Here is a 14,930-nt window from a genome sequence, read left to right as displayed (position 1 = left end):
GTGAAAACAAGTGTTAGAAACAAAGTGTCCACTGTAGGCACCATCTATAATTTCCATACTATATTTTTTCTTTTTTTTTCTCTCTTCATCCATTCATGGTGAATGATGTTGCCCCCAAACGTTGGTCCTTGTTCTGGCTCACGTGTTAGCCAAAAAGCATTCTGCTGTACTTATGCTATTACGGTTATGTACATTGTCTCTTACCACACCACACCACAATTGTGCTTCGGTTGCACCAGTTGTGCAAAAAATACAGTATGAAAAATATAGACTGCAGTTGCAGTGGACAGCTTTAATTGTTTGTAACTCTCAGTTTCAATTCAGCCCTCAGCAGCTCAAGCAAGAGCCCACAGACTGATTAGGTTACATATTTTTAACACAGCCAGGTAGACAGGGTGTCTGAAGCTGCCACCACCACCACTACCTACCACCACTAACCCATAATTTCTCCATTCAACTGATGCACAGTATCATGCACATTAAGCACTGTGCAGTTGGGATTTGGAGGACCGCTGGGGAGCAAGTCTGCATTGGTTAAAAACACCATCTCAGAAAGCAAATGCATACACAAATAGACACCATTTTGATACCATAAATTAGAAATAATTTGTAGAGCTACAAGGCAACAAGCAAAGATGCCCCCAAATTCAGGTTGGGTTTGCTGTCTGCGTACTTTGTACTTCCTCTATGATGCAAGCAATTATACAAGTTCTCTTTATTTAATTAAGCTGCAGGGTTACCATCTAAGTCTCTGTAAGCAATTATTTTTTGCTGAACATGCTTGGTAAAGTTACCACTGCGTCTCTGGATGTTAACCATATGGTTTAGAAGGGGAATAGCTACAAATGTCCTATTAGTGAATTTCCACAAGCCTTTAGGTGTGGAACATTTTATTCACTTTGGCTGCACACTGTTCTCATGCAGAGGAAGCATGTCTGGCTCAGTATTTTATGGCTCTTGTGTCACCAGTGAAAAGATAGAAAAGTGTCAGATTTAGAGAGCTTTTGACGCTTTTTTCAATGTATATAATTCACTTGAACTCCTTGCTAGCTCTGTGTAATTATGCATTACACTGCAAAGGCTTGAATGATTCATCGAAAGTACTGCAGTATTGCACAGTCCCTAGTAACAGTTTAAGTTCTAAAAATAACATGCTCACAGGAGAGCAAGTGCAAATATCACAAGTCTGTTTGATGTTTCCTTTATAAATTTGTGCAGTGAAATCAATTTACATCAACTCATTATATTGTTTGCTCGCTCTTTTAAACTCTCCCCATACGATTAAAATTATTTCAGTCACAGAGGCCCACAAATTGTGCTGTTCAGTGGTCTATTTTAGCACATAACCATTCCTTCTGTTCTGAACCCGATTGCTGTCTCATTCATCGTCACAGGCTGTTTGTTGAGTATTTCGAAGCAGAGTAAGTTGCCCTTGTCCTTGGCCATTATGCTAAACAGACTGACTGCTGCGACTGTCAGAACAGGGAACTGGCCTGCTCTCATTGAAATGCCTCCAGAGGCATGTAACCAGGCAACTGGGCAACTGTGGGGACCATGAGGGGTACATCTCCAGATAGCAAGGGACTACATATTTACACAGATTTTCTCACTCTCTCTCACTCATTCACATTTTTCGCACACAGTCGTTTGGGGGAGGATTAAAAAGAAAAAGAAAAACCTTTTATTCTAGATACAGGAGCACCATTTAGATGCTAACAAATGGCCTTTTCTTCTGCTGAGCAATCTTTTCCATTGATACATTTATACAAAGTGTCTTTCAGTCCTCAGGATCTTATGCATGGTTGTAACAGAATGTCATAGTGGAATCTTCAGCCATCTCAGCTGTATCTTGTTGTCTTGTACAAAGAGAAGCGTTGTTTACCCCGCCCCCTTTGTAGTTCTATGACTGATTAATCCAGAGATGTAAATTTACCAGTGATTCAGTTCAGCGTGGTGTATGGTAAAATAACTACTGCTCTCTCTGAGATCTGTGATAATGCAGGAGAAGTCTGGGCAGGAAGTTAACATGGTTGTTTATCTGCTTTCAGCAAAATTACGCAGCACTAAAAATTTCCTCAGCAAAATTCTGCAATACAGAGTGATAGTTACAAGGAAGCTATGATTAAGATTTAACGAAACATAAAAGTGCTACATAAGAGCTGTTTACTGTTTTCAGCATCCGTTCTAGCCAACTCCTATGGATGCTTGCTGCTTTTTTGTATGCGCATTGGCAGTAGCAGGGTATTTAAACACAGCCCTCAGTCCTGACATGATATATGGTTCACAGCCAGCAGCCTCTTAACCTTCGGATTTATGACAGCCTTGCCATAAACTGTACGTGGAAGACATTGAATGTGATTTGTTTTCCTTTTTAGTGTTAATGTAAGACTGTAAAGGGGATTTTACTGTTTTATTTGATGTTTTTATTACCTGAAATCCCAGAGGTATTCAGGAATAACCAGTTGGAATACCAGTAGGGACTGTCTGGTCGTGGTGGGGGTAAGTCATTAAAATATGGCCACAGAGAAGAAGTTCAGGAAGGTAAATAATTATATTAGCTTTAGAGTAGAAAAACATGTCTGAATACCTCCTGAAAATTGACCAACATACTCAATATAAAAATCTAAAGCTTGTACTAATATTGCTTCTCTATCAAACATCCAATATTGTCCCAGCTGTATTTATAAAAAAGGACTGAAATACATTTATCCCTAATTCTCATTTTCAATGAACAGAATCAGACTTTCCAGATGTCATGAAAAGAAACCACAGTAATCTTATAATTGTAAGAATGCCTATGATTTGTTTTCTCAAGTCAAACTTCTCTTAAGGCTCGCTCAGCACAATGCATTTTGAGAAGCTGACCTATTTTATATTTTCTCTGCTGTCTGCTGTAATCATCAGACTTGCATCTCATATACACATGTGCTACCCCAGCATTTGGTCCCCCCCCCCACCCCACATGCACACCACCACCTCATTCACCACACGCACAAACTCAGACAGCAGACAAATACAGTTTGACGTCCGGTTTTATCCAATTGTGACGACTTTGCTCTTTTATTAGTGCCTGCGCTAGCTTGATTGTATCCTTACATATTTGTGTTTACATGCTTTGCTCAATCCACTGTGGAAAGATTGTGGGTTTAATTTTGACCTGCAGCCCTGTTTGGCAGACAGAAGTAAGGCCCAGCATGCAAGCCTGATCCCCCAGAGAGGCGGTATTTATTCTGAACATAGTCTCCCTTTTTGATATGCAGAGATCCGTAACCAGCTGGTGGAGCAGTTCCGCTGTCTGGAGCAGCAGTCCGAGTCCCGGCTGCAGCTGCTGCAGGACCTGCAGGAGTTCTTCCGCAGAAAGGCCGAGCTCCAGCTTGAGTACTCCAGAGGCCTGGACAAACTGGCTGAGCGCTACTCCTCCAAGATCCGCTCCTCCAGAGAGCACCAGCACTTCAAGTGAGTCCAGCCAAAGACTTTTGCACAGTGGAACATTTGTATCCCATGTGTCTGACTGGTAAACAACCCCCATATATTTGATGCTGATTGCTACACAGACAGTTAAAACAGAGACAAAGGAAAAAGAGAGAAGGCATAAACAGAAAAATTTAAAAAAGAAACAGAGGGGGGATGAAAGCAGAAGAAATGACCTGAAATGAAGCCAGGGCCAAGGAAGCTTGTGGCCTCAGGCTGCTGTGTTTTTTCCAACTAGGTCAGACTCTTTACCACCACCCCCCTTTCTTTTCTCTGTGGCTGTCATTTTATTTCCATTCTCAAACAGCTTCTTCATGCCAGGGTGCTACTCAGATACTCATATTTTCTCAATGGATGCAGGAAATAAATCACAGCTTCATTTAGAAATCTAAAGAACCAGACAATACGGGTTATTTTACTTGGGTTTACTTAACTGGCTTAAGCTGTTTGTATGTGGGAGATTACTGGTGATGAAACAAGCACACCCTGCAGTATGCTGAGAAGCCACTTCCTCTCTGTTAAAACCAGCCTGCAACAGACTCTTGACTTTCAGATCAAGATCTGTAGTTCTGTTGTGTATGCTGCCCATTGCCATTTATTCCTATAGAAGTCCAAGCCAAAAAAAGAATACTTATGTTTTCTGAAAATCACAGTTATAATTATTTGTTTGTTTAGCAATTCAGCAATTAATTAAAAACAAAAATAAACAATCAAATTAGATTTTAAGAATAACAGTTAAAAATACAGAAAAATGTGCCTTTACTTATTTTGACAAATGAAAGACTATCTGTCATAGCAATGATTAGCAATATAGAAAATTACAGCATAGGCATCCATTCATGTGACCTAGCTGTGTAAGTCAGGCATAACTAACTCGTTGGTTTATTCAGGAGAGGTCTTTCCAGCTCTCTTTCAGCCTCTCCAGCCAATTGGACAGGAAGCGTAATCATGGTGGAGAGCTCCACCACTGACACATTGATAAATGGAGCATACCCTCAAAGGGAGACCCCTATTAGGAAAAACCCTCTCATGGCTTCTCTCATCCCACTGTCCCAGATTTCCCCCTGCCATAATATATTGTTATCACTATATCCGTCTGTCAAAAGCTGGATTCCTTACTTGAAGACTCCATTGAAATGACTGGATGAAGTCTCAGTCATTATTAATACTGTGCGGTCCTCTCTGTTGGAGTCTTAGAACAAGCTCTGCACTCTCACTTTGATAGTTTATTTCAAACAGCGAAAACTTATTGCCCACTTTTTTCTTATCAGTCGTCCTTTCATATTTTAATTTGCAGCTACTAAAAGGGCTATCAGGAGAACATCTGGGAACATTTTCAAAACCTCCTATACCAAAGTGCTACCTGTGAGAAAATTCAAATCGCTCTATGTTTCAAAACGCTGTTTTTGGTGTCGTTTGTAGCAGTTAGTAGGTGCGCTGTGTGTTTCACTGTCACTAAATTGTAATTCATATGAGGGTGGCATTCTCCTAAAGGTTTCTTGAAACAAGTGTTGTTGTACTTGTTATAGTTGTACAACAATGGCACATAAACTGTCCTAAAAACTTGACGAGCAGCCAACCGCAAAACATTGGCAGTCAGGTCAGCACCATCCCATGTCCTGGATCAAACAACTGCTCTGCTTGAAAGGAGTGCCTATAGGGAAAGGATAGCTTGTTCATGTTCTTTTCAAAGAGTTACAGGATGAAAAGAAAAGCAAAAAGAAAAAGCTGATGACCAGTACTCAAAATTAGCTTTAGAACCACACATCTAGTGTTCACTGAATCCTCATCAGAAATATTCTCAGTGGATTTGTGGCTGTCAAGATGCCATTCTTAAGAAAGGGAAACAGGTAGGAGCAGCTGATATATGCCTAATTACATAAGTACTGGACTGAAAATCAGTAGCAACAGATCATATGGAATAGTAGTTCAAATCATAGTAAGTATGCACAGAAGAGATCAGCGGAGAGGTAAACAGTGAGTGACTACATTCATCAAAAACACAAGTAAAGCATGGTGGACTCTGTCATGCATTTCAGCTTGTTAATATTGATGGAATTATTAATGCAGAAATGTACAGTCGGATTTTGGAAAGTGCCAACACCTTCATTTTTCAGGATGAAAATGATCTCAAAAACACTGCCAATGCAGTAAATGCATTTATAGATATCTGCATATCTATAAATGCAGATTGGCACAGCACTGTCAGATCAGAAACCTTGCCTGGTCTAATGAACCAGTGAGTCTTGATTGTGGCTTTGGCATTGGGATAGTAGGGTCAGGTTTTTGGCATATCCCTTTAGCACCCTTTATGCTGTCGCTCAGGAGGAAGTGCGGGTCATCTACTAATCGGTCCCTGGCTGCTCCAGTCTACATGCCAAATATCCTTGGGCAAGATACCAACCCCAAGTTGCTTTTCAGTGCATAGGAAGAACTTGCATAGAAAAAAGTGCTTGTGTGAATGGGTGAATGAGGCAGGTGGGGAAAGCATCTTGAGTGTTCAGAGTAGAAGAGCGCTATGTAACAACCAGTCCATTTACCATTTTTTGATGGCTGCTTCCACCAGGACATCACGCTCTTCCATATCATGTCAATATGGACCAAAGATTTCAGAGGAATTTTCCAGCACTACGTTGAATCTGTGCCTTGAAGAATCGAGGAAGTTACGAAGACACAAAGACACATTCAACACAGTACTAGCAAGGTGTACCTTATAAAATGGCCGGTCAGTGTATAATACTGATTATGAATGGGACTGAAACAATGCAGTGTTTATGCCTTGGACAAAAAAAGACAATGACAATGGAAACATGTTCATGTTCAGTTCGTGTGCATGACAGAGTTAATTTTTTCCCACTGAAACAACTTAGGAGTTTAAAAAATAGCACAACAAAAAAGGTTTTGAACAGTCTTAGATTACATTTCAGCATTGTTTTGGATGCACTGAGGGAGCTGGAGAGGGCCTATAGTGCCTTTCTTCTCCTTTGTTATAGTGCAGAAATGAGCGCTAGCTGAAGATTAGAGTGAGCTTCGCCAAGGCAGAAAAACAGCTATAATTCACTTCAAAAAGAAAATGAAAGCATAAATACAATTCTCCACGGATGAAACTGATCAAAGTTTTGCAGCAGTTGAGAGAAAACAAGTCAGGACGACTCTTTCAGTGTGATCTTCAAAACCAATATTAGAGTCAAAAATAACTTCCGTATTTTTGATTCACACTGAAAACGAAGAAGCTGTTGTGGATCAGAAAAAGTGCAGCGGGTTCACCACAAGAAAAGCATCTGTAATTTGAGGTTATTTACTGGAACTAATTGCACAGACAACTGAACCAGACATTGTGTTTTAAGAAAAGTCATATTTTTGAAGCTAAACAGTATTAAGAGCATATGTTACTGCCATGGGATTTCAGCCATGGAAGGATATGTAAGGCTTCTAACTTTACTTGGTGATCGCAGTAAGCAATGAGCAATGATCTAGAATGCAACACTAAGAGATCGAAGAGAATATGTGACACATCCGATATGACTGTACATTTTCACATGTGTATGTTTAGCACTTTTTGAGTCACTATTTGTGACTCTTATTCAGCATGAGTGGTTTCTGTGCAGTCTACTTAAAAGCTAGAGTCTTAAGAGAGATGGTTTTTAACTTGCTGTTTGACTGATAAATAATAGTACTGGGCAGGAACCCATTTGAATAAATTAAAATGACTGTGTAAACTTATCAGTGCTCAGTCTTGGGCGACGTGTCAGTGGTTTCTTATTTAAAAAACTTGACTTGGGGTATAAAAACTTGTAACTAGCATGACTTTATAACTCTACAAAGGGTAGATTTTAGTGCAGCATATTGCTGATACAAACTGAGGTCATCATCTTATTAGACATGGTTGTTTAAAGCACTTATTTTGCTACCTGGGGTTTTAGTGCTGGTTTCTACTAATGACACACTTTGCGGCATGCTGGTATAATCATGACGCATTAGGTTCCCCATTAAATTAAGATGAACTTTTCACATTAAATTTACTGGGAGTTTTCTAATGCTTTCCATCTTAGTTGATAATGTGTTTTTTAGAAGTTATGAAAATGGTGATCTTAGCCCAAATGTCCAAACTCTTCCTTTTGCTCAGGTTGTGTGGCAAAAAGAATTCTGTGGTCTGATTGTCTTTTTCACATCCCCAAAGAAATGCAAACTGTGAAATTAATTCATCCCAAATTCACTGTTCTCCTTTCACAATTCAATTTTGTCTGATTCGCAGCACAGGTCAGCTATTGGCTGATAGCAAAAAATGTTTTATTTTTACTGTGTGCATCCAGCAGTGTCACAGAGCATTTGTATATGCTGTCATGCTAAAGTGTTCTCTAAAGACAAAATGAGAAGAAAAATACCTCCATTAAATCTTTGGTGTGATGATAATTAAACTCACATGTCCTCTTAAGCAAGGAGGCAGCCAACATGCCTTCTGAGTTTGTGTGTCAACAAGTGCGTATGCTGCCTTTACTTGCTGATTCCCCCCACATGAGCTGTGACCACTTGATCTCTGATATGTGAAGCCCACAGGCGGCACCAAATAGTAAATAAGCTAGGATTAAAATGAATGTTGGGTGGTGTAAGAAAGTCGTGACCATACATACACGTTCTCTTAGGTGTCCTCTTTAGTTTTCTTGTTAGCCTTTATCCCATTTGGTTTACATTTCCTGAAGGCCTTTCATTCATTAACAAAGTATTTCTCTCGCTGTTTCAGGAAAGATCAAAATCTCCTCTCCACTGTGAACTGCTGGTATTTGGTCTTGGATCAAACCCGACGCGAGAGCAAAGACCACGCCACACTCAGCGACATCTACAACAACAACGTCATTGTCCGTTTGGCGCACGTGGGTGAAGATGTCATCAGACTTTTCAAAAAGGTCAGAATCAGAATTAAATGAATGAGGTCATGCTCCCCTGACAGTAACTAACACACACATTTCATCTGCTCAAATGTCATGACAGGTAATATGTAAAAATATAATTAATATATAAAAAATATATAAAAAAATCTAATTAGGGGAAGGGCATGAAAATATCAGTTAGGGATGTCAAACTCATTTTAGTGTACGGGTCAGGTATTTCCCATTTTGATCTCGAATGGTTTGATCAGTAAAACCACTGCATTATAGCCCATAAAAAAAACAAAGGAACAAACAAAAAAAATTTCCTTTGTCTTCTCTTACTTTTAGTGTAACCAAGTAAATGTACTTTAGTGTACTACAGTGATACTAGTGCATTGCTCACGATGTTTAGAATAATGGAGGACTAGCTCTACAAATTCTTCACCTTCACCTAAAATCAACAGCTATCAGATGGTTGAAACTTGGGCACAGTTGTTCCATCAGGACAATGATCCCGAACACATCAGGACAGGTTTTTAGAAAGGATAGAGGAGGCTAACATTAACCTTCTGGAATGGTCTTCCCAAAGCCCCAACCTCAACCCCGTTGAGAATTTGTGAAATGATTTGTGGGTTGGTGCCAGGAAACCAACTAATTTGAATGGACTCCACCACCTTCTGCCAAGAAGAGCGATCAAACATTCAGCCGAAATTGTGCCAGAAGCTTCTGGATGGCTAGCAAAAGTGTCTGGTTGAGGTGCAAGTTGATAAGGAACATTTAACCAAATATTAGTGGGGGTGTATGAATCCTGGGAGGATTAGAGAATATTCAAAAATAATTTCAATCTCATCCACCCAAAGTCAGTAAAGATTTATGCTGTTCAATCATTCCACCCTGGAAAAAACAACAGTTCAAAGAAATCATTAAAGCCAAAACTTAGCTTGACACTCATGCTATATTAACTTTATGTAAACTTCTGACCACAACTGTAACTTTCTTTCATTTATCCAAAATTTTGTCTTTCAAACATATGTCTGAAACTATATATACTATATATATGCTTTAGTATACTATATATGCTTTATACTGTTACATATAAGAGTATACATAACATATGCTTTGCATGAGAGTAGCAGAGTACATGTGGAAAAGCACCCGCAACCACCTTAGGGATTTTATATCAGTATCATATCATTTGACAGCAGCAGGAGTTTAGAGTAATTTATGCCTTCTAGGGGGCTCTGCAGTATCTTGATGGGAGCCCTGATGAGAATGGGATGGCCTGTAACCCATGCTAGGAAAAACACTAACTGCCTGCAGAAAATCTTTTTTTTTTCTTTTTCAAAATGTTAGCTCAAATTCTGGTAAAGTTCTGAACAATAATCCTGTTATACTCCAGTATCCTGGTTCAGCTGCAGTCTTGATGTTAATAAATGACACATGGGGGGAGGGAAATGAATCAACTCTGGCATCTTTTTAAACAAAGACTAAATGTACTGAATGTGCTAAAGTCTAATGCCTGTCACATGTGAAATTGCAAGGTTGCTGTTTTGACAAAGTAGTCCCTGAGAGGTGACAAAAAACAAAACAAAAACAGGATTGGTTGAGCTGAGCATTACTCCGTATTACCTCAAACGGATTTCTAGGCTCACTCTCCACTGGCATCATTCCCCGTCTTAGGTTATAACCCTTTTGTGGGACATGTCCAATTCATCATAGGCTCTCATCCTTTAAAACCAAACGGAAACTGCGACTCCGCTCAATGGGAAATGCTCTGCAGTTACTGCGCTGTTCTATTTTAGTCTGCATTTGCACTTTGGGCATTGTATCTTTTCTGGTGCAGCGTAATGATAGCATTTCAATACTGATGACATCCATCACATACAAAATAAAACTGGCACACAGCTTTCAAGTGTCTCACATGTGGGAAAGCAGTTCTGTTAACTAACCCAGTTCTTGTTCTTAGATGTTTGAATACTTGTCTTCATTTGTCCTTTAAATGTGGTATTATTTTCCTCTACAAAGCTGTCTCCTGTTTTTCTTTTTTTACAGAGTAAAGACATCGGCGTACAGATGCATGAAGAGTTAGTGAAAGTCACCAATGAACTGTACACGGTGAGTTGCTGTTGCTTGTGTTGAAAGCCTATGGGATGTCAATCTTAAAGCCAGGCTTTTTTTAAATACCTAAACCTGCAACCTGTGGGTTTGACACCACACAGAGCAGATGTGCCTTTTCAGCAGAGCAGCCTGTAACAGGTCATCTCTTCCCTCTCCTGAGGTCATGAAAGGATAAAATTTGCATTCTTCCTCCTGCTGTGAATTGCTACATGAGTTGAAGGAGACAGTGTTCGTGCTCCTAGCTGTGCTTCAAGCAGACTCAGCAGTCTGTGCTACAGAGGTGCACTGTGCTTACAGCAAAATGAGCTTCTGTAATGTTTTCAGCTAATGTTACATGTAATCTGACACCTCTGCTTGCCTCATATGTTAACAGTTGTCACTCTCGGTGGACTGTTATAACCACATACTGCATATAGAAATGTGTGCATATGCATACTAGTAAACACACAGCAAAGGTTTGTGCAGTGGTGCAGACACAAAACATCTGCGTTTATCTGCACTGCATCTTCATTTGGCAAAAGAAAAGGAACTGAGGCGTATCACTGGCTGCATGTGGGACAGTACAGCAGACTCGCCAGAATGCATTCTTCTGGCTCTAATTGCTCGGTGATATCCTTATCTTTACTTACTGCTCAATGGCTAATATGATTCATAGCATAAACGAAAAAACAATTTACAAGCATAAACAGACTAGATGTAATTAAGACTACGATGAAAGTGTATTTTGGCAAGCAGGACAATAGCATGCTGTGAAACAGAATACCCTCGTGGATTATTTTTTCCCTCGTCACATCCACAATTCATTGTTTTTCATTTCAGTGATTAAACAGAGCAGTCACCAAATTGTGTTTTAAAGGTCTTAAAACATTCCATTGCAAATAAGATGAGAAACAACAACATGCTCTTATAGATTTGCACTACTTTTCACTGTAAATTTGATTTATTTCATGACCGAGCGTCATTTCTTTTGCAGGATGTATAAAACTCCACTCTTGGCTGCTTGCACGTTCAATCCTTTCTCTTGACATCCTAGTTGTTGTCAGCTTAATTGTGCAGGTGATTAATCCTTTATCGTGGTCCTGTAAAACTGGCTAAACATAATTGCAGCAAAGTTTGACAACCCTGTGATTTGATTCATTTATGATAAAGGAGCAAAAAGCGAAGATGAGCAGAAAGTAGGTCAATTGTGGATTTTTTTTTTTTACAGTTAGTTTCGCAAATTGTTAGTAATTTACAAAATTACTAAATTAAAAAAAAGAGTTGGTGGCAAAAGGAAAAAAAATGACCTAGTAAGAAAGCTAAGCACATGTGCACATTGCAAAATGATGTGTATGCAGCACATCACAAATGGATTTGAATCTGGATTACTGAAATCGTATAAACCACATGAGAATAGTTCTCACATGTAACATTGTACCGTGCATGTTATATTACTGCTATACTGATATTGATTTTTCCTCCCTCTGATTCATGCATTATTAAATGCCTGTCTGCAGCTCCCACACACAGCATAAGGAATAGCAGGAGTCTGCTCAACTTTATAATTGAGAAAAGTGTAGAGTTTAAGAGAAAATATAATCATTGTGTGGTTATTTTATCATTTGCATTTTAAATAAGCAAATGTTGTCAGGCAGCAGGTCCCTGGTTTTGGTCAGCTGCTGAGTTTTTGCAAAAATTGAGGAGTTTTTCGTTTCATCTGTAGCAGAGGAGGTTGCTCACTGTCACTTTGTAACCTCCTTCCTCCCCTGCTGATCGATCTCAATGTCCTTTGCACGTCCGTTGCAGACGGGGTTGCTAGGAAACCAGAACTTGAGAATCAGTGATGGTGAAGCAGATGTTGTGCGACTGTGCTGTTGATTCAGGTTTACTAGTTAAACATTTACATGTGGCTTTTTTGATAAAACCATGAAACATTTATCCAAAAACAGAGATTGTTTTTGTAAAAGTACCACGACTGTCTTACTTTACTTTGCTGGGATATTTAATTTGTCTTGCTATTCTGTGGTTAGGCTATTCAGACAGTGTGGAGACATCAGACAAACGTACTGGACACTCCAGCTGAGTTAGAAAATGTCAATGAAAATATGACAGTCCCATGAGAATGATGAGTATGCTACACTCACTAATGTTTACTTGTGTGATGAACAAAAGTACTCCGGCGTCTTATTGGTATCTTTCTAAGCAGCTGCTGTGTTTATTAAGTCATGATGATCTGGTTATAAAATTAATAAGAAAGGTTCATAAAAAAGAGAATACTGACAATTCTTAGTTTATTTAGCCAAAATCTAATGACCTCATGCCGTGGCGAGGCGTCTCTCTTCTGTCTGTCCGTTAATAATTCACAAGAATCTTTCTTCCTCCTAACTACAGAATATTGGTCATATTTTAGTGGAGCCTGCACACAGTGATCATCTCACAGGTCTCCATCAAATTTGTGTTGAAGGTCAAGTTCAAAGTCACATTTGTCATTCTCATTGGATTTTAAAATTCAGATTACGTGGTGTTTTGGCCCGTTTTTGCTGGCCACTTAGTGTGTTTTCAGTCCTGTAGTTGATTCTTTGTCCTAAAGAACAAACCACAGGGTGTCTCCCTACGGTTTTTCTTTCTCTTATTTCTTTCTCCTTAACTTAGCCTGGTTCAGACTGAAGTTTTTTCTACGTACTGTCGGATCTTTGAGTTTTTTTCTGTAAGGTTGCAGAATCTTTAGGTTACAAAGTAAAATAATCTGATGATCAACAAGGATCCTGTACCAAAATTTGAGGATATTGCTTTTCTTCATCATACTTATCAGCTTCCTTGCTCGTTTAACTGTGATGTCCTTTATACTTGCTGTGTATTCTTGCAGGTGATGAAGACATACCACATGTACCACACTGAGAGTCTCAGTGCTGAGAGCAAACTGAAGGAGGCAGAAAAGCAGGAGGAGAAGCACATTGGCAAGGCTAATGACATTGGCCTGCGTTATGGCTACGATGATCGTCCACAGCGTCGAAGTTCTGTAAAGAAGATGGAGAAACTGAAGGAGAAGGTCTGTTTTTAGCCCATGTATGATGAGGATTTATGTCATGCACATTACTCCCAATGCACTCTATCTATTCGACTGCAAACAAGCTGTAAATGCATTTGTAATTGAAGTGTCCAAGTAAATCCAACTATTTTATACATGCACACTGACAGATTATAGAGAAGATACAACTGTTTAATGTATAATGCATTCTTAGAGTACATTAGGAAACCATTTTGCTTCCTCCCTTGATGGGACTCTCGCTCTTCCTTTTACACCCTCAGAGACAAGCCAAGTACTCTGAAAACAAGATGAAATGCACAAAGGCCCGGAATGACTATCTTCTCAATCTGGCAGCTACTAATGCCCTGGTGGCCAAATACTACATCCACGATGTCTCCGACATGATAGATGTAAGTCAGAGCCAAGAATGGAAATATGGATGGAAATGGAAATACTCTCTTTTTGTCAGAGTGCATTTTTATTCAGGTTAAGTTTGTTTTTGGATCTGTAATTACTATGGTTTGTTTTTTTGTCCCCAGTGTTGCGACTTAGGGTACCATGCAAGCTTAGCACGCACCTTGAGAACCTACCTTTCTGCAGAATATAGTCTAGAAACTTCTCGGCACGAAGGGTTGGACTTATTGGAGGGAGCAGTGGATGCCATGGACACCAGAGGAGACAAGCTGAAGTTTATGGACACACATTGCCAGATCTTCTGTCCTCCTGCATGCTTTGACTATCAGCCACACATGGGAGATGAGGTGAGTCAACAGGGAGGGTAATGATTTAAAAAGGCTTTCTTTGAAGGTCTTTATTCTTGCTATGTTTATTTTGCACTGTGTTAAGTCACTTTCGGAAATATCCCTTTATTTCTTAATCCCAGGTGTGTCAAGTGAGTGCACAGCAGCCTGTCCAGACAGAACTCTTGATGCGCTACCACCAGCTGCAATCACGTCTGGCCACACTAAAAATAGAAAATGAAGAGGTGAGCAGCTCATTTTAAAGCAAAACAAGCTCACTGATGTGCTTAGGTATACGTTTTAGATGGCCTTATCCATACTCACGCTCAGTTCATATTTGGCCTTTGATATGTGAAGCAGCATCTGTATTCTTTTCTCTATTCTCTAAGGTCAATATTTTCCTGTAGTATATCCTGATGTTTCATTGAGATAATGTTACACAGATACCAGAGTCTTTTGAGAAAGAGACAAATGAGAAATGTATGCAAGTGATTATCAGTGATAGTGAAGTTAGATCCTGAATCCTGTATAGGGTCTCATAGGGGAAGCTGTTAACATAGTAGTCTGAGTTGCTGAGTTTGAATATAGAGGTTGCACCATCAGTGTATTAATGCAAAATACTGTGCAAGGAAGTGAAGTTGTTATCATTCAAACCATCGACTAAATGTAGAAGAACAGGGAAAAAAACACATATCTGCTGCTCTAAATGCAAGAGTCTTTAAAACA

At 39.4% G+C, this 14,930-nt stretch overlaps 1 protein-coding gene across 2 annotated transcripts in view; it reads left to right on the top strand.

The window, feature by feature from the left end:
• The window catches only part of LOC146670171 (SLIT-ROBO Rho GTPase-activating protein 3-like), a 37,321-nt gene that overhangs the window by 4,239 nt on the left and 18,152 nt on the right, over nucleotides 1-14,930 (top strand). For both annotated transcript variants that reach the window (XM_085406962.1, XM_085406961.1), the window contains exons 2-8: nucleotides 3,261-3,456; nucleotides 8,213-8,375; nucleotides 10,392-10,454; nucleotides 13,303-13,485; nucleotides 13,746-13,874; nucleotides 14,004-14,225; nucleotides 14,348-14,449. In XM_085406962.1, the coding sequence (XP_085263088.1) occupies nucleotides 3,261-3,456; nucleotides 8,213-8,375; nucleotides 10,392-10,454; nucleotides 13,303-13,485; nucleotides 13,746-13,874; nucleotides 14,004-14,225; nucleotides 14,348-14,449 (1,058 nt within the window). The remainder of the gene's footprint in view (nucleotides 1-3,260; nucleotides 3,457-8,212; nucleotides 8,376-10,391; nucleotides 10,455-13,302; nucleotides 13,486-13,745; nucleotides 13,875-14,003; nucleotides 14,226-14,347; nucleotides 14,450-14,930) is intronic.

Source organism: Rhamphochromis longiceps, linkage group LG5, assembly GCF_057381845.1.
Source record: "Rhamphochromis longiceps isolate RC_006_pf linkage group LG5, R_longiceps_female_GT1.1, whole genome shotgun sequence".
Classification (NCBI taxonomy): domain Eukaryota; kingdom Metazoa; phylum Chordata; class Actinopteri; order Cichliformes; family Cichlidae; genus Rhamphochromis; species Rhamphochromis longiceps.
This window is presented reverse-complemented; position numbering and strand designations above follow the sequence as displayed.